Source organism: Vombatus ursinus, unplaced genomic scaffold (assembly GCF_900497805.2).
Source record: "Vombatus ursinus unplaced genomic scaffold, bare-nosed wombat genome assembly UNPS02015255.1, whole genome shotgun sequence".
In the NCBI taxonomy this organism is placed as follows: domain Eukaryota; kingdom Metazoa; phylum Chordata; class Mammalia; order Diprotodontia; family Vombatidae; genus Vombatus; species Vombatus ursinus.
In genome coordinates, this window is record NW_020955033.1 from 40,333,568 (window position 1) to 40,353,438 (window position 19,871).

The window sequence follows — 19,871 nt, forward strand, 5'->3', positions numbered from 1 at the left end:
TCCCTCTTTCTAGCATGTTCTTCCTATGCCCTTACAGCAAGTAAATCTGCCTATCCAAATCCTAAACATCTTTCAAAACCAAATGCCATCTCCCCATGATGTCTTACTTTATTTTTCTCAGGTGAAAATAAAAATCCTATTATAGCAGAGTGTAGTAGTAAACACAAGATAGGGAGAAATCAATTTCTCTCTCTCTCTCTCTCTCTCTCTCTCTCTCTCTCTCTCTCCCCCTCTCTCCATTCCTCTCTCTCCATTCTTAATTGGCTAGAATTAGAATTCAAAGATGACTATCATCTTTGAAAACTTTAAGCTCTCACTCTTTCCCCTTTTTTTCTGTGGACAGTAGGAAAAAACGGTATTCTGTCATCTGAACAGGCCGCAGAAATACAAACAAATGACTGGAAGCATAATCTTGCTCTATAACAGTTTAAGTTTCCCTGAAGAGTGAAGGAGTCAGACGTGTGTTTTAGAGGTTTAGGCAAATCATTTAGGATGGTTTTCAGTCCCCTTTCCCCTCCCTCCCTCCCTTTCTCCTTTTCTTTCTTACTTCCTTCCCTGGAGAATTATTCTTCCCAAACCACAGATTACCAGGATAAGGTTTAGAAGTGCAATGGGCTGACTAGGGGGAGGGACGACGGAGAGGGTTTGGGACCGAACCTGTTATTTCATCTGTGTAAAAAATTTCCAGTGAGGAAATTTCCTATTCCATCAAAGTAGGCGCCTTCTCGAAACTTACAATCTAAGAGAGTTGCCTAGGACACTTGAGACGTTAAGTGACTTTCCTAGAGTCACATAGGTAGTATGTGTCATAGGCAGAACTTGCACCCAGGTCTTTAGAGATGAGGCGGGCGTGTTCCGAAGTACCCTTATCCCACTATAGTTTCCCTTAGCACCTGGTTTCCAGTATGCCCCAAGTCAGAAAATAGTTTAAGGAGTAGGAGGGAGTAGCTTCTCTCTGACTCCTCCCACAGTCCACTATTCCCAGATCCTGGGGGTGGTTCTGGCTTCTCTGACTCAGCGGCTAGAGCTTTAAACAGAAGTCCCCCGCCCTGGGCTTAACAGTAGTACTTCTCCCCAAGGTTGCAAGGAGAGGTGTTGAAGGAAGCCGCAGCAGCAGAGCTTACCGCCGCCACTACAGCAAAGGCAGGTAGGCGGGGGCAGACTGGGCTTCTCTGCGAGCTGCTGTGCCGGTCCTCTGAAGGCAGAGCACTGGGAGGGGCGGGTGTCAGGGAAGGCTTCCTCCGCTTTGCAGAGGCCAGAGGTAGTGAAAGGGTGAGTGAGTCTTGGCTCAGGCTTGCACGCTTTCCCACTTGACCCTGAGGTCGGGGCTGCCCAGTTCAGGATTTGTGGAGTCAAGCTCCCTGCCGCTTTGATCACGTCACGAGTGTCTGCGTTTTGAAACTAGACAGGAAGTCCGTGGGCCAGACCACGCCTGGGTCCCAAGAGCAGCAGCAGCTGCAGCAGCAAATACGACCGCTTGTGCGCATTTACCTGAGCTAGCGGCAGCTGGTAGCTTCTAATTGTCAAGGCTTAGTAGCCTGAGCCTGGCATGGAAAGCTGGCAGGGCGAGTGGGTTCTGAGAGCTTGCTTAGGTTGCCCTAGGTTAGGAACGAGGATAGTACTTTTCTCCCGTTCCCACTTCCCCCAGCACACTGGAGCACGTCTGGGTGATGGGGTGTTTGGGTGCTTTGTTTGGGTGCTTGTACCCCAATTTCTCCCTAGCCCCAGAAACACTATCCCTGGCAGTTTCTCCCTAGCCCAAGGACACTGTGCCTAGCAATTTACTCATGAGTGGGCCCTAGCAAGACCCTTATCTCTCTCCTTGGTGCAGTTACAAACCGTACCTGAAGGAATTATTAGTTTGAACTGGCTTTGCACTGGGTCATTAAGATATTCTTACCCATTGGACTATACTACTGCCCTACCTCATTATCCACATCCTGGACTCCTCGTTATCTGTATTCTAGACCTAAGACATATAGGTATACTCCCTACATTTATCTTGTCAAACAAGACATTGACTGGTGGCAGACTGGACAACTCTGAGTTACCCCTGATCTCTAGTTAACTTCGTGACCTAGCAGGCCTAAAACCACACCTCCATGTGGCCCGCCTTGTGGGCTTTTCCTAGTGAATTCTGGGTAAACCGCCTTCCCAGTAGGTACAAGAAGTGCATGTTCCTTTAAGAACTGACCACTCCTTAACCATTCCCCGATCCCACCCTGAATCACCTAGTTAGCATATTTGACACATGTTTTATTATATTTTAATCCTATATAAACTTTAACTGTACCCCTCTAAGGTCGCAAGTTCCTTAAGAATCCTTGCCCGCTGAAAAGCATAACAATAAACTTTTTGCCAACTTGACTTAAAGATTGCTTGAGTTTGTGAATTCATTCCAGACGACCCTGTCCTGTATTTGGGTCTTTGCAGGGTCTCAGTCTCTCAGACCTCAACATGGGCAGCCAGATATCTTGCTTATGAATTATGCATAGAGCAGGCCGGGAGCAGCCTGCCAATGGCACTTGATACTTCTGAACCTGGGGCTCCATCGAGCTCTCGGGGTCTAATGGTCTGACCTGCGAGGTTCCCGAAACTGCGAAAGAGGAACAGATGTGTCCTGCAACCCTGCTTCCTTCTCATTGTCAGTTCCTGGGGGAGGAAGAGGAAGGAGACTTTGGAAGGACGACATGGGGGCAGAACTGAGTCGCTCCCAGCTACTGGGCTCCAGGTGACACTCGCCCTAGAAATAGGATATTTACCTTTGCGGAGAGAGGAGGTGGACGGGCAGTAGACTCCATAACTCTTGTACCTTAGAGCAATTCTGCGCGGGGGGAGAAGAGCAGGTTTCGTCTGGGGATTTTTATATAGTTTTAAAGTTGTAGGTAACCACAAAGGGCTTCGAGAGGAGGATCCCATAAATGCTTAGTAGTCTGGATAAGGTTATACAGCTAGTTAGTGGCAGAGCCTGGACGAGAATACAGGTCCTGATTCCCGACCCAGGGCTTTTGATCATATCAGCTATATGGATCCCACACAAATGTGCAAACCCTAAGTAGAAGCTGTAAATCCTGGAAGTGAATAAAAAAAAAAAGAAACTGAAGGCTTTGTAATTATGGTGATCAGGCTTCGCTTCTAGGAGAAATGATGAAATTTATTCCTCTCCTTTCGGTGGAAAGGTAAGAGACCATAGGTGTGGAATGTTGTGGAGGACAGATGTCTCTCTTGGTTTTGTTTAACTGGGAGGGGCTTACTGGATAGGGAAGAGGGAAAGGGTTACATTTGGGAAAGAGTGATGTAAAAACAAAAAATATCAAAATTGTAAAAGCAAAGTGAATTTTAGATAGACAGGGTACCATTGTGCAACCTTCAGTGGTAGAGGTTGGGGAACCTTCTAAAGTTGGTTAGTGAGCAGAGCCATTGGCAAACCCAAAGCCTGTTTGGTGCCTGGTATTGGCTGGGGCTTACTAGGTCAATACCATAGAGACATAACTAGGCAACAGTAGCCAGGCTCTGTTTCAAAAGTAATTTGACATTCCTGGAGTTAAAAATTCGATGTCCATGAAAAATTCCACTACATTTTTAAATCTGTGAAAAGCAGTGTGGTTTTATTAAAACCATTACAGAAAAAAAGTGTCAAAAATCTAGTTTCTTCAAGACTTAGAGGCACTATGGACTTTGTATTTATCATCACCATCATTACATTTGTTTTGTTAGAATAGTAGGTACTTCAGACTTAGATTTCATTTCAGAAATTCATTTTTGTGAAGCTTGTTACTTCAAGGGCAGGGAAGGGAGGTGGTGAAAATTGAATGCTCAAATCGAGACATGGAGTTACATGAAGAAATTGGCATAAATGTTTTACTACACATTTTATTGCCCAGTCTAGTAATGAACCCTATTGTTGTGTATGAACCTTTTTCAGTTTCATGGTGTGTTGTGGGGGTTGTCTCAAAGAATTCAGAGTCAGACCACCTCTAATCCAAGTATAGGCTTTTATTGAGAATTGACACCCCTCAGAAGTGTTCCAAGAGGAACCAGCAACATGGTAAGACATCACAGGCAAATTTATAGTGTAATGATGCTGATTATATAACAGAAATTATGAATATTAGAAGGCAGGGTTTGTTAAGGGAGTAGGTAACAGGGAGGGGTCCCTTCTATGGTTCTGTGGTCAAACGCTGGTCCTGCTGCTTTCTGATTGGCTAGCTATGGTGGTCCTGTCTGATCAAGGTCGATGGTTAGGTATTGTGGCCCTGTCTTGAGCTAAAATGGATGATGGTTGAGTGCGAGGACACACCTGTTCACATATATGAATTGGATCTGGGGCAGTGGCTAGCTAGGGACAGTGGCTATATTGAGTGTGGAGGCCTGTCGTGTTAGAGCCAGATTGTGTGGTTAAATCAGGACATGCTTTCTGTTCAGTAAGGCCCATGAGGAAGTTAGAATACTGGGGCTAGGGCGGCTTTATTAGGATTCCATCAAATCTTGGCAAGATTAAAGGTTATTCCAGCAAGGTTTTGGGTGGTATCAGGTTGATAAACAGGTTACATATGATATCATAAAATAATCTTTGAATCAGGTTCTTAGATTTTACCTGTCTTTGGAATAAAACAATAATGTTCCTGTCATATATATGAATCATAATTAGCTAATTTATATTATTAGTAGTCACTAGTTAATAATTCTTGAAAATGGACAAATAGAATTCATATGGATTGATGTTTCACCACCAGATAAATAGCAATGTTTTCTTAAGATATGGCCGTACTATATGATAACTTGAAGTGGTATGTTGATGAACTCCTATCTAGTTCATTTTTATTCCAAAGCAAACTTTGACTAGTTTGGCAAACATTATGATTAATGTAAACTGAGGCAAACACTCTCTTGATGGAATTCAGATCTCTCTTTCCCCCACAGGGGAAGGCACTGGGAAAAGACAAAGGCCAGTTCTCAAGATTTAAATCCCCCCTTTCCTTAAAGGGAAGAAAACCAGAGAAAGACAATGCCTGTGAAATTAAAGAAAGGTTTTTTATTAAGGAGGGAAGTAAAACATGCACATGAGGACTGCCAACCTATGCTAACAGCCCACCAAGTAATGGATGGGGAGTGTTTATGTCTTTTGAACAAAGGAAGGTAAGGAATTTGAAGGGAAACGTGGGCTTAGAAAGGAATGAGTCAATAATGGCCATCCCCAAGGGGAGGAAGAATAAGGCTGTGGCCCTTTGATACATAAATCAGATAAACAATTCAAAAGTAGGATAATTCAGAAAGCCCCATAACCAAAATTAAGAGAGTTTCTGGAGATAAGGGTGTCTCCTGTAGGTCCATAAACTACCAAGTGGCTCAGGGTCTGCTTCACAGCTGGTATATGCTTAATTGACTTTAGAATTGCTGATTGTCTGCAGGTCCGCTGGGACCTTCCTGCTCTTCCTCACCACAAAGGATCATTGGTATGTCAAGCCAGGACAGCCAGTCCTCATACAGTTCTTCTGGTTACCCAGGTAATTGGGGGGGTGTCAAACAAATCAAGGTGTCCATTTTCAAATTAATTTCCAGCCCATCTTTACAATAAGAGTACAGTCATAGTAAAAATGAATGAAAGAATTATCCTTTTACTGCTTGCCTGCTATAACCTACATTATGCTCTTTAAATACCAAGGTGAAGGACCATTTCATATTTCCTGAGGTTGTTGTAACTAGAGTTAGGTTTGAAATCAAAGAAAAGAAGATCATTACTACGAAAACTTGTGAGGTGAAGCCTCACTAAGGCCTACCAAGGCCAAATACTCCCTCAAAGTGTTATTTGCATTATATTATTACCAGCAACTTAGTCCACTTGGTAAAATTGTGCCAATCATTTCGGTTAATTAAGAGTCCAGAAATACTTTTTTGTGTGTTCATGACCACATAGTGTTGAGGTCTGAGAGGTTGAGACCCCTCAAAGACCGAGGTACAAGATGGGGTCATCTGGAATGAATTCACAAACTCAAGCAATCTTTAAGTCAGTTGCAAAAAGTTTATTATTACACTTTTCAACAGGCAAGGATTCTTAAGGAACCTGCAGGAGACTGAGGATGGAGCTAGGGTTTATATGGAAAAGGGCATGGGAAAGGAAAGCCAGGGACACTGATGAGGTAATCTAAAGGTGCAGGTGTCTTTTAGAGCTATGGATGAGAAAGTATAGGGAGTATACCAGACAGGGAGGGAGATGACAGAGGTATGGATCTTTGGAGTCTGGCAGGAGGAAGAGTCCTTGGGCCGGCCAAGGACAAAACTCCTTGGGCTGGGCAAGGCTCCCCTCTCCCTCTATCTTGATGAGAGAATGCTCTGCAACAAGGGAAAGCTTTCTCACAAGACAGGAACTTACTAAGAAATTGGGAGGCTTCCAAAGACATGATCTGAGGGCTGGGGCCTGAGCAGCCCAGCACTCTGTCACCCAGCTTTTGTGTAACTGCACCAGGGAGAGAGATAAGGGTCGTGCTGGGGCCCATGCATGAATAACTGCTAGGCACGGTGTCCTTGGGCTGGGGAGTGGTTGTCAGAGACAGTGTTTCTGAGACTAGGGAGAAATTGGGGTCCAAGTACAAACACCCAAGCACCCCATCAATAGGAGTGAATAGTGGTTACATTGTTTTATTTTCAGGACAAGGAGAGAACAGAAAGAACCAGCATTGATTTAAATGTATTTAAATTTCTACTGAGACTTAATTATTTTCTCTGTAAAAGTACATTCCTTGGGGCAGCTAGGTGGTGCAGTGGATAGAGCACCAGTCCTGGAGTCAGGAGGACCTGAGTTCAAATTCGACCTCAGACATATAATACTTCTTAGCTGTGTGACTCTGGGCAAGTCACTTAACCTCAATTGCCTCATTAAAAAAAAAAAATGCATTCCTATTAATTAGTTTATAGTCTTCATGACATTGAGGTTTTAGTTTTAGAGATGTGTGTTATATATTTTAAGCTATTGTAAAATTGTTTAAAGATTAATGTTGTAGCCACATCAGAAAGCTGAAGGATGATTTGGTTATTTTACTTGCCAATGTGAATTGATTAAATATTTGAAGTCTTTGGTTGGCTAACATTCAGCTTTGTAAATGAACTAATCCAGGGCACCTGTACATTCAATTCAGAAAAAAAAAAAAAGCTCTCAGCATTATTATTAAAACCTCAAGTGATTAGTGACCCCACTATCTTTGATTTTGCAATAATTAGCTGTTTGAAATGTGGAGTTTTATTTTGTATAGAACAGGTTTAGAACTTCTCTGGCTTATACATGACTCTTAAGAATCTAAAGGTTAAGATTTTGCAATAGGGATTAGTTTCTTTGTTATCTTATTTTTAAGTTAGATGATTTTCTGATTCACATTTCAGGACCAATGAATAGGGTTTTAGAAAATAATGCCCAAATGCTCCAGGATCTTTCTCAGTGAAAAACTGTATTATATAATTAGTTACAGATTATTAGCTACATTTGCCTAGGTAATTGGTGTTTCTTTTGTAATTTTGCCTAGGAGGGCCTTCAGTGATTATTGGCAACTGTAGGAATTGGGTCTGATTTCACCTTGTTTATAATGGCTTATAACTATAGCATGCAAGAGCTGGAAGGTAAATTAGACGTTCATTGTGTAGGCAAATGAAGACCAAACAAGTTGTGGCTTGCAATATCAAATTATTGGCAGAAACAGTTCTGGATCCAAGTTCCACATTTTTGTACTTTAGTGTTTCTCCTCCCCCCTTCCCCAGTCTTCCACTTCCCCTTAAATTTACTTTGCTTTTGAGTAATTTTGAAAATCACTAATACATCACCAATTATGGTTACAGCTCTGGGATAGTCTCTTTATATGGAGATATTTTTGATACTTTAGTAACTACACCCTTTTGTATAGGTTCTTAGAGGGATTGTCCTTGCATTGAAAACTGGTTTACACAAATAAGCATGTCAGGATCCTAGGAGTTCTGAGAGGCCAAAGAGAATAAAGAACATCTTGATTTATGATGTTGTCTAGGGAGCAGCTAATGTCAGCCTGTCTTATCTTCTATTTTCTGATGTGTAACTATTTTATTATCATTACATTATATTGTGTCCTCCCTAGTTGCTATACAAAGTAAGCTGCTTGAGGAAATGGATTGCTTATCACTTGATTTTTGTATTCCTGGTACTTAACACAGTGGCTGGTGATTAATAAATGGTTGTAAATAGAGAAATAGATAATTTATTAAGCACTTATTACATACTAGTGTTGAGGTTTAGAGTTGGGAGAGCTGGTTCAAGTGTGAAAGAATTCACTTAGACCTTCTCTGTAGCCATTGGGAGCTTTATTTTGTCAAAGCTTCCTGGGCCTGATGTGAGCAAGGAGCTAAACAAAGGGCACCGATATAGAAAAAGACTCAGGCTTATATAGACAGAAAGCTATATAGCCTGTAGGAAGATGATGTATTTTTAGAGTTTCATATGGGAGTTAGAGATTAGGATAAGAACAAACAAGGTAAGGATAAATTTCATGCAGGGTTTTCAGGGAATAGGGGGAGAGCTAGTTGACACACCCAGCAATCATATGCAATGCCCTGCCCCACAGAGTTCCCTATTTGAATTAAAGCATTTGATTCCCAGTCCAGGAAAAGCAGGCCTAACCCTAGGTACAAGGTGGGAATCAGGAATAGGTAATGGGAGAAGTGGTACAAGATGGGGCCCAGAACAAGCATAGCTAGAAAGCACACAGGCAAGTTCCCTTCAATGCATAGTCTTCTTTGACCACTTTTCTGACTGGTCACACCCTGCATCTTATCCCATATCTCACATCCTGCATTGTGCTTGTTCCGTCTACCTCAAGCACTCCTGTCTGCCTCACCATTCACCCAAAAGCTTTTGGAAGAGGGACAAAGAAGCTGTTCCTGCCTGAGTGAGGATGGGGAGAGGAGTAAAATGAGGCTGAAGCAGCATCCAGGGGATGAGGATAGTGTGGAACAGATATCCTTGTTGCATGACCATCTGCAGGTGGACAGCCAATAGTCTAGAAGACATAAATCTGACAAACAAGTTCAATATGCAGGGCCCAAATAGAAGGAGCATTAAAAATGATGTCAGAAAAGAGGAAAACAAAGAAAGAAACCAAGAGCCTCACGATGCTATTATTTGCTTTTGACAGACAGGATTATCTGATCTCATTGTTTTCTCAGAAGTTTCCACTCTGATTCCAATTCTTTTAGGAGGATCAGATGCTGTTGAGGATTCAACTGTATACATGTAAATATAAGTAACAACGCTTCTGCAGGTAGAAGTTTCTACCTTAAGTTGTACAAATGTATTTGCTTATAAGAGGCTGACTTTACTCCAAATATCATAAAAGACTTGGGAAGATTCATAAGTAATTAATAAAACAGGTTTGTACCACAGGACATACAGAATAAACAGGTATTATGTTCACAATAATAGTAAACTTTAAATGAAGTTGACTTTTCCATTACTGTAAAAATACTCCATAAGTTACCTCCCTCTAAGAAAATTGCATTGAAAATTCTTTTCCCCAAACTGAAGAAGTTTCTGATTTAGTTTCAGTAACTAATAGAATAACAGCTAGGTCCCTCAATCAGTTGTACCAGTACCCAATTATTCTTACATCATTTTGAAATTTAAGGACCTTATTCCATACAGACATATATGTAGTAATAGGCAGATATCTAGGCCAAATACCCACATCCTAAGTTGCTTAAGAAATAGAAAGGAATTTAATCTTAGGCTGAATAGCTCAGATCTTAAACACACTTTAATACAGGAGCTCAGATGTATCCCAGCCTTAGTCTGTGGGATAATGATTCAACATTGTGTTTGTACCTTTGTTTCACAAACTTTTTCCCTTTGTCTAATCATTCCCATATTATTCAGAAAGAAAGTTCTGTTCCAGGGATTTAATGTTTCACATAACTATGCAGGAATACTAATTTACCCAACTATTTGGGATACTGGATGACTACCCATTCAGATTGAAAACAGCAAGATTTTTCATACTTGCATTGTGCTCACATCTTTCACTGTTTGCTTTGATTACAGAAATTTGCCATAAAAAGGAAAAGCAAGGACATCACAGTTTTCCAACCATGTAGAATCAATTCCACCTTATAGCCAGACTCAGGAATAGGCAGGTGGGAAACATTCCTTTTCAAAGGAACACAATGGGGAAACTGAACCAGGAGGATCCCATTTTAAGCTGAGGCTCTCAGTTTTTCCAGATGCAGACCTCCACCAGTAACAGTCACATTCTGAGTAGGTTGTGGCATTTCTCTCAGATGGTGGATTATTGACTATTGATTATGGATGGATTTTTATGATCCATCAGACAGCTCAAAACACATCTCATTATGGTCCCATGAGCTTTTACCTCAGATAGCAAGTTTCACTAATCAAAAATTTGCCAGGACTCACTTCTCAAATGTAAATTTGTCCTTGTGCAAAAGCCAATCACGAGAGATCATTTCTATATACTTGCAAATTCTCAGCAAGCTAAATTCCTTGTTTAGGAACTCCATAACCCAAACAAGCTCTTTGGCAAGTTTACAAAATTAAGGAGAATCAACAGGGATCCCAGAGAAGAGGCTGCTTTATCCACCCCATCTATCTTTGGCATTTCTGTGGGCTGTGTTTTTTTTGACTAGCCCCAGTACTGGCTTCTTTACGTTGACCCATCCCCTTTCACTCTCTCCCTGGCTGTGAGCTGGAAGATACTTCCAGACTACAGCTGCTGCTTCTGCCCCTCCCCCTCCTTCCTTTTGCCAGGTTGGGGAAGATAAATTTGCAGGTGGGGGTGGAAGGATGAAACACTGTCTTCCTAATCTGATCCGGGATGAAAGGGGTTAATAGGAAAACCCTTGGTTGTTTGGAATCCCCACACTGAGAAACCCTCTTGACTCAGGGGGAGGGAGTGGGGGAAGGGAGTGACAAGATTGTAAGGAGGTGTTTAAAAACTCCTTAATGATCAATCTCAAAAACTTCCAGAATCTGCTAAAATGTTTTAGCTGTCCTTATTTTTTCACTTCTACTTCCACCTCTTAAAAACTTAGAGTGGGGCATTGAACTTTCAGACCTACATTCTTGAGACCAATGCCCTTTCTTATGGTACCCGAAGCATGAACCATTGACTCTGTTTCTCTGAAAGCACCCAATCCAAGGACACAACAAACCTAGGAATGAAATTTAGAAAATTCACAGTAGATTTGGACATAATTATTGTCAGTCTCAAATTATTGCAACAACTTAGCTTGCAAAATGAAATTTAGTAGGCCTTCTAAAAATGACACAAAAAGATTTTTGCAAAACATTTCTTAGTAAAAAGTATTTCCCTTTCTAAGGCCCAATACTCTTAGCACTTTAAAAGAAAAGGTTATTAGCCATAAATGCACTTTTTTTTGAAGACACATGGTGACAATTTCCAGCTCCAAAAAACTTTTTACTTCCTTGAGCTGGAGGGAAGGAAGTAATTGCAATTTTCCCAATACCCTAGCGCCCAGAGATTTGAAAGAATTGACAGAATTGGACATAAGCTTCCAGATAGAGAGTCTGTTTTCTATGCTGCAGAAGGTGTGCCCAGGTCCATGGCCTCCAACTGTGGACCCAGAACTTGAGAGGTCAGACTGAGTGTGAGACAGCCTTGTAGCTGTCTGACCCATTTGGTCGGACCTGGGAGGTCAGGCCTGCCTAGGTGCTTGGAGAGTGTTAGAAATAAGGCCTTAGAGAAATAAAGCCTTCTAGTTAAAAATGAAACTAAGCTCAGAGTGAGTGAAGAATCGTTTATTTTTACTGTTCTTGGGAGAGAACCAGGCAAAACCTCTTGGAAGCTATTGTGCTGATTACAGAAGCCAGAAAACATTTTATACTGTTAGAATGCCACACCTCCTCCCTTCCAGGCCTGGATTGGTCCGTTCCTTTCCAGGTTACAGTCTTACACATCCACCCATCTCATGTCCCCTTGATATGCCCCCCACATCCCTCATCATCCAAAAGCCTTTGTTCTACTTAGGGCTGGTTAGAACCAGCTTTGCCCTCTAGAACTTTGGGGCCCTTCTCATTGGCTTGCCCTCTCCAGGTTTGGCGAGCTTGTTAAAACAACGTAACTTGTTATTACCAAATTTTTTGCTGATGTTATAAGATGTAAAAGGTTATCTTAAATTGTGGGAGCCCTTACATTACTAACTTCTTTGCTGATGTTATAAGATGTCAAAGGTTGTCTTAAATTGTGGAAGCATGATACCTTGTCCCTTAACAATCCCACCTCTTTTTCTTTACAAAAATCATGCTGCCACACTTTCTTTTGGTCTCTTTCAAACTTCTTTAGCCTGAGCTATCTCGGTGTTTTCCATCATGATCCTTACATTCCCTGGCCCCATGACTTGTAAATTAGCATACTCTCCTGGTGGGGATCCCTTGGCTAATGCGGTTTCCATCAGTCAAGTATGGCCCTGGCAGTGTGTTTGTACTATTCTTTGTAAATCAATGATCATTTGATGACTATTTGCCAAGTACCTACTAAAATCCTAAGCTTTGTGTCAGAGGTTGTCATGTGGCACAAAAACCCCCATTATCGTATGGAAGATTTCTCACATGACTAGACAGTTTCCTGTACCCAAAACTCCTGGTAAGGTTACTACGTGATAGGACACAATTATATAACCTATTGTGTCATTACCAGTAGTTCTTGCAAGTACAGAGCTCATACAGCTCAAAGAGGGGGTGGGGGTGGAAAGAAAATTATTTACAGATCGAAGAAAGCAAACAGAACTCTTATTAGAATTCATATTTAAAAAGTCAATTCCTGCCAATGACCAACCCTTCCTCAGAGATTGGCACAGTTGTTTGCCTTTCACAGTTTTGCACATTATAGGCCTCTCATCATATCATTGCCCCTTTTCTGAATTACTTCCTGCAGCTCTCCACAACGCCCAGCAGGTGGCGTCTGTAATCTCTCCTCTGCAGACCTCCCAGCCTGGACAGTGGATTGTCAGGAAGAATCGGAGAATCCCAGGCTTGGAAGAGGACGCCAGAGGCCAAACAAGGGTCCTTCTTAGAGTACCACTGACAGGTGGTCATCTGGCCTGCAGAGTCCAGAGCCCAGAGACCTGGAGCTTCGTGAGTGCTGGCTCGTCTCACTGCTATGATAGTGCTGGATGTGGAGTCTGGGCTCAATCCTGCTTCAGACACACTTCAGCTGTGTGATACTTAGCAAAGGAATGCCACTCCCAAGCCTCAGGAGTAAAGTGAGGCTAATAACATTAACAAACATCATTAGTTTGTGGTGAGGATAAATCAGATAATATAAAATGACTCGCAAATCATAGGGCTTCTGTGTTGTTATTGAGTATAATTGGTTGGATTACCGTGATGGAAAGAAAGCTGTACCTGGATCATCTGATTCCTATGAGAGGCCTGCCTCTATCTTCCTCCCTCCTTCCTCCCCCTTTTGCCTAAAGCCAAGGAATATGGGAAGACCTACAGGAGTTAGAAGAGAGAGAAAATAAAATTAATAAAGAAGACAAACAGACAAAAGAAACTGCAGAGATTAGAAAAAATGGTGGCAATGGCAGCAGTGGCAACATCAGCAACAATAATAATAACTAGTATATACATAGCACTTGAAGGTTTGCAAAGCACTTTACAAAAATATCTTCTCATGTAATCCTCACAACAACCCTGTGTGGTAACTGCTATAATTATCCCCATTTTACAGATGAAGAAAGTGATGCCAACAGAGGTCACATAGCTGGTAAGTGTCTGAGGCAGGATTTGAGATCAGGTCGTCCAGATTCCAGGTCCAGTGCCTTCTGCACTGTGCCACCTAGTTGCCAATGAGGAGACAATACTGTTTAACCAGCCACAGGCACTCTGACAACGGACTATCAAAGAGCCAGCAATTAAGTGAGGGCACTCAGCCATTCTGGGAAGCCATGTTCACCATTCATCTCAGTACTGTAGTTCTCTGGAACCTGGGTTGAGTAAGTCACTGGCCCTTTAAAAGGAACATGTTAGCACCCCAACCCTCATTCTGACTAGTTTGAAGGTAGCTGAGCCCGCTGAACTCCCCTTCTCTCATCTGAGGGCTGTTAGCCTTGGCATCCATGCTACCATTTTTCCGCTGGCTGCTCACCTGCACTTTATCATGATCTTCAGAAACTCATCTTTCTACAAGATCAAGTCAACTCTGAAACTCATACTACTTCAGTACTCTCTGCCTTCTGGTCCCCTCCCTGCCTCTGACTGAGGTTTGAGGCAGTTAGGTGGTACAGTAGATAGAGTGCTGGGTTTGGAATCAGAAAGACTTGAGTTCAAATTTGAACTCAGACACTAACTGTGTGACACTGAGCAAAATCACTTTACCTCAATTTCCTCAACTGTAAAATGGGGATCAAACATCTTCTAGGTGACACAACTAGTAAACGGTAGAGTCAGAACTCAAAATCATGTCTTCTGAGTTCAAGTTCACAATATGGGCTAGATTTTTTTTTTCTGAAGGATCATGCTTTAAACCCAAATCACTCTGGCTCTCATTATGCTTATACCTTACCTTTCCCTTATTTCCTGTTGAAACAGTGGATGTTTCTGGACAGTTTCAGGTGGACCTGGAAGGGTTACTCCCAGATCCTATATTTAAGAAGGGCCCAGAGGAAACAACTCAGAATTTCCCACCTGACTGCAGGAGTTCATCACCAGGTACCCTCCCTTCCCTCCATCTCTGACATATAGTAGGCACTTAAATATTTATTGACTATCTTACCCTCTATTTGTGTTAACCTGATTCCATCTCAGTTTTGACTCTACCCTCTCTCTCTAGTTAATGATCTTGTTTTTTCCAACTTTGGTTCTATAAACTGGTTACATGGACTTCCGCTTTGGTTTCATGAATCCTGGCTTGTGGCCCAGCCAGATTTCTCTCACCTTCCTGTTTGGATCTTTGCTCCATTTCAGCCCTCCTTGGTTGGTTGGCGCTAAAGAAGAACTAGACTATGTTGCTGACCTTTTTAGTCTATAGCCTTTCAGCTCTGGTCTCCCATCAGCTGTTCTGATAGACTTTTGATTCCTTCTGCTGGGCCTTGTGAAATTCAGACTCACAGGGGCTTTGAGTCATCTTCATAGACATAAGGGTTGAAGCTCTGAAAGGGATAAAATTGCTGAGAGAGAGAGAGAGAGAGAGATCTTGGGGAATGCTTATACTACGGAGTAAGGAAGAGGATATAGAAGGAAGAGAAAAGTAGGAGATGTAATGAAATTCAAACAAAGAAACAGTGTGGAGAAGAAGGGAATAGCTAAGTGTCACTGCAAGGAATTCAAGGATGGAAGTTGAGGATTTGGAAGCAATTTCAGGGGACTAGAGGAAATTTAGTTCAACTTTTAAACAGTTGAGAAGTGAGTCAGTAATGAGAAAGTAGTGATATTCAGCATGCAGTCTTTTTCAAGATGCTCACTATTGAAAGATAGGATAGAGATGAGAGTAATTTGAGAGACAGAAGGTTGAAGAAAAATTTCTGGGCTGTTGGTTTCTGTGTTTCAAATTGAAGAGAACAAAGTGTATTAGCAGGTAGAAAGAAAGGATCCAGGGGAGAAATAGATTTTGAAAATGCATGCAAGAGAGGGAATGATTGATAGAGCAAAGCCTTACAGAAGGCAGGAAAGAGAGGATTAAGGACATAGTTGGAAAGGTTAGCCTTAGTATGGAGTAGAGATAGTTCTGTCTGTCCTCAGTGCTTGGAATGCTTTCCCACCTCAACCTCATCTATTGGCATCCTTGACTTCCTTTAAGTCCTAAATAAAATCCCATCTTCTACAGGAAGCCCTTCTCAACCCCTCTTAACTCTAGTGCCTCCAGGCCTTTGTCAGACTTCATCTAAAATATTGGGTTCAATTCTGGGCACCATGGCTCAAAAAGAACATTGATAGCTGGAGAGTATCCAAAGGAAGAAATGCCTGCCCTCTGATTTACTTCCTCTTTATCCTGTATATCTCCTGTCTCTCCCTGTTGAATTGTATGTTCCTTGGGGTCGGGGACTATCTTTTGCCTCTTTTTGTATTCCCAACACATAGTACAATTCCTGGCTTATTGTAGGCACATCATAAATGTTTATTGACTGACTTACTAAATCACTTAAGCTCTATGTGGTTCAGGCAAAACCATAGAACTTATCACCTAGTAGGAAGGAGTTCCCCTTCCTAAGGAAATCAGATATCCTTCTTTTGCAGGATGAAATTGGCACAATTTTGTGACTTTACCCAGCATTTTCTCAGCAACTGGGAAGCAGAAATTCAGTAACTTGTTGGTTAAAGGTATCCAAGATTAAGGATGGAGACAAATTTTCAAGGGAACAGGTGGTTTGTTTGATTCCTTAAGGAATCATTGCCATGGTCAGAGTAGGGGATTATATAGAGACGCACGTGAAATCAGGGTGAGATAGATTGGGATAACAGGGAAGGGTTAAAAGATTGTAGGATAAAGAGGAGGCTTAGTGTAAATGAAGGGGGTTGGAGGGCAGAGAGACATGAAGGATAGCAAATTGTAACCAGAAAGTAGAAGTTTAGAGTTTTGGATCTTATTTGGAGTGATGTTCCATGGCTAAGAAATAGGGTAGAGATGGAGATTATGGGGATACAAAAGATTGAGGAACTGTAATATCAGTGTCACCAGAGCCAGTGTGGATATGTATGAAAGTATTTGAAAATCATGGCAGGAAAACTGAGCCAGGTGCTAAAGTTACCTAGCAGGTCCTGGAAGAATAACCTGGGGATCCATAGATGACCGTGGAAGGGAAAGGGTTGTTGTTTTGTCCTTCATTCTTGAAGAAGACCATGACATTAGGGAGGTGGTGCCATGACATGCAAGTGAATTAGATTTAAGTGAGGGAGGGCTGTGCAAAGTCACCAGCCTCACTTTCTCCTCCGGAGCCATCTGGGTCCAGTGGCAAGATACGGATCAGGACAACTGGAGATGGCCCCTGCCATGGGGGAGGAGGCTAAGGTGGAAGAGCCTAAAGCCTTAAAGACTGAATCAATCAGTCAATAGGCATTTATTAAGTGCCTACTGGTACCAGGCACTACACTAGGCCCTATAGATATGGATACCAAAAGAACCTCCCCCCTAAACTAACCACCATCCCTGTCCAAACTAAATAATCCCTGCCCTCAAGGAGATTACATGTGCTGGAGGAGGTTGTTCTTCTGACTACATTTCACAGAGAAGAGGAATTTTTATCTCATTTTCAATAGAGGTATTTTTTAATTGAACTGGCCTGTAATCTCCCATCTCTACACATTTGACCAGGCTATTGCCCATGCCTTCTTTATTTCTCCCTCTTAAAATTATCCTTCACATATTTGCAAACTGCTATAACCCAGGACTTCACAAATTGGCTCTAAACTACCTTTTCACCCTCATTGTACATTAGTTTTCTTCATCCACTCTTATGTTACAGTCAAAATGCCCTTCATGTTCTTCACACCCAACACTCCATCTCTCCTCTCATTGCTTTCATATGGGCAGGCTGTCCCCCATGGCTAGAGAGGAAAAGAGAGGTGCAAGTGGATTCCACAAACTTCTAAGAAGAAAGGCTAACAATGATTACTATTTTGGAATGACTCAAAAGCAGCAGCAGAGACTGACTTCTAATCCTTATAGGAAAGTCAGGTTTTAGTTAATGCAAGGAGGTGTGAAAAGGATGTTCTAGAATCATAGAATCACCAATTTAGATCTAGATAGATCAGAAGTCACCTAATTTAACCATGATGCCTAGAAAAGTTACATCACTTGCCCAAGGTCACACAGGTAGGAAGTGAGAAAACCGGGATTTGAACTTAAGTGCTCTGACTCCAAAGCTAACCCCTCTCCTACTGAACAGAGATGTAGAGAAATGTGTATAGAGTACAAATAGAATTCCAAAAGATATGATGAGTAGATCAAGAAAACAGTGGACAGAAGGAGAATGGGTCTAGGGAGGAGTAGAATTGGTGCAAATAGGTGTAAGGGTACAGGAAAAAAAATAGTAGAGGCATGTAGTTTCTGTGGGCAACACTGTAAAAGGGTTGTGTATAAGGGGTGGGAGGAGAAATTAGGTGGGAGGGTTGTATTAGCAGCAGCAAGGGAAAGTGATTAAATTGCTTACTGGATCAATCATACCTTGAGCAAGAAGAATTAACTGGACCAAAGATTCTAATTGGATTGTTTGCGGGGCAGAATGTTGTCATGGTAGTTAGCTGTCTTCAGGGATCCTGGTTCGTAGGTAAGCTCTGGTTATCTGATGTGACTGTGGAGGCTCTAGTGAGGAAGGGGAGGGATAGACATGATTTTAGTGGTCCCTGCTGGTGGTGCTACTCTTACTAGTGGGTGGCTGGGAAGAAGACTAGAAAGACAGACTGACTGATGATACTTCCAGGTAGTTTCAAACCCTCTGTTTGGGACTAGATAGAAGGGTTAGGGAACCCCAGAATTTGAGAGCTAGACCTAAGTGGTCATCTAGTTCAACCTATGTACAAAGGGAATCTCCCCTGTAATGCCCCCAACAAGTGTTCATCCAGTCTGTACATGAATATCTACCAGAAGTGAGAATCCACCACCTCTTGAGGCAGCCCATCCCATCTCTGGACAGCTCTTAATTGTTAGTAAGTTTTTCTTGACATCAAGCCTAAATTGACCTCTTTGTAACTTCTACTCTTAGTCCTGGTTTAGCCTTCTGGGGCCAAATAGAACCGATTTAATCCCTTTTCCACATAACAGCCCCTTCAGATACTTGAAGAAAGTTCTCCTGAGACCCGGTAAGTGTTCTCTTCTGCAGGTTAAACGTTTCTTGTTCCTACAACCTCTCCTCATAGAACATGGCCCTTCATCATCTTGATTACCCCACTTTGGATGTTCTCAGCTTATCAACGTTCTGTTGAAACCATGGTACCCAGAAATGAACTCAGTGCTCCAGAGGAGGTCTGACAAATGCTAACCTATAGGCAGTCTCAGATAAAGGGCGACCCCTTTATCTCCCTATTTCTGGAAGCTGTGCCTCCCACTTAGTTACATGTAAGATCACATTAGCTTTTTTGGTTCTTGCATCATACTGCTGACTCATATTAAGCTTGCAGTCCATTCAAACCTTTAGGTCTTTTTAACAATTGCTGTCTAACCATGCCTATCCCATCTTAATCTCCCTGTTTAAGTTGATTTTTGATACCTAAGTGCACAACATTAAGTTTATCCTTGTTGAATTTCATCATAATGGATTCAGCCAAATGCTCTAGTATCTGTCAAGTTCCTTTTGGATCGTGACTGTCATCCACTGCGTTTGGTATCCCTCCTAGCTTTGTGTCACCTGTAGATTTGATGAGTATGCCATCCCTACCTTGCAAAGTATCACAGGGCTGTGACCTGGGGTCTGGTGTATGTACTCCACTGGACACTTCTTTTTTTTAATTTTTTAAAAAAATTTATTTATTTTTAGTTTTCAACATTTACTTCCACAAGATTTCCAGTTTCGATACTTCTGCCGTATTGGCATTGAACCACCATCAAACATTATCCTTGGAGTTGGGCCATCCAAACAGTGCTTAATCCATGTCATTGCATTATTGTCTAGTCCACACCTTTCTATCTTCTCCACAATATAGTATGAGTTACTTTATCAAAAGCTTCTTAATGTTTCCTATCTAATCTCTTTAATGATTTGTTTTATAATTTCTCCAGGAATTAAATTCAAGCTCATTGGCTTATAGTTTGCAGACTCTTTTTGTTGTCATCCATCCATCCTTCCTTCCTTCCTTCATTTCTTTTTTTCTTTCTTTCCTTCCTTTTCTTTCTTTTCTTTCTTTCTTTCTTTCTTTCTTTCTTTCTTTCTTTCTTTCTTTCTTTCTT

The 19,871-nt window shown here is 41.8% G+C and overlaps 1 protein-coding gene across 7 annotated transcripts in view; it reads left to right on the forward strand.

Moving 5' to 3' along the window:
* Positions 1–1,003: 1,003 nt before the first annotated feature.
* LOC114031922 (serpin B6-like) overlaps positions 1,004–19,871 on the forward strand; it is a 35,627-nt gene continuing 16,759 nt past the window's right edge. The window contains exons 1-3 of one of the 7 annotated variants that reach the window (XM_027847135.1): positions 1,004–1,147; positions 5,412–5,507; positions 14,582–14,701. Coding sequence is in view for 3 of the 7 variants with exons in the window: in XM_027847131.1 (XP_027702932.1) it covers positions 2,691–2,731; positions 5,412–5,507 (137 nt within the window). In the remaining 4 variants the exon portion in view is untranslated. Of the gene's footprint in view, positions 1,148–2,627; positions 2,732–2,898; positions 3,180–5,411; positions 5,508–14,581; positions 14,702–19,871 lie in introns of those variants that run through there. The other 6 variants (XM_027847134.1, XM_027847137.1, XM_027847131.1 and 3 more) reach the window with 6 other exon arrangements.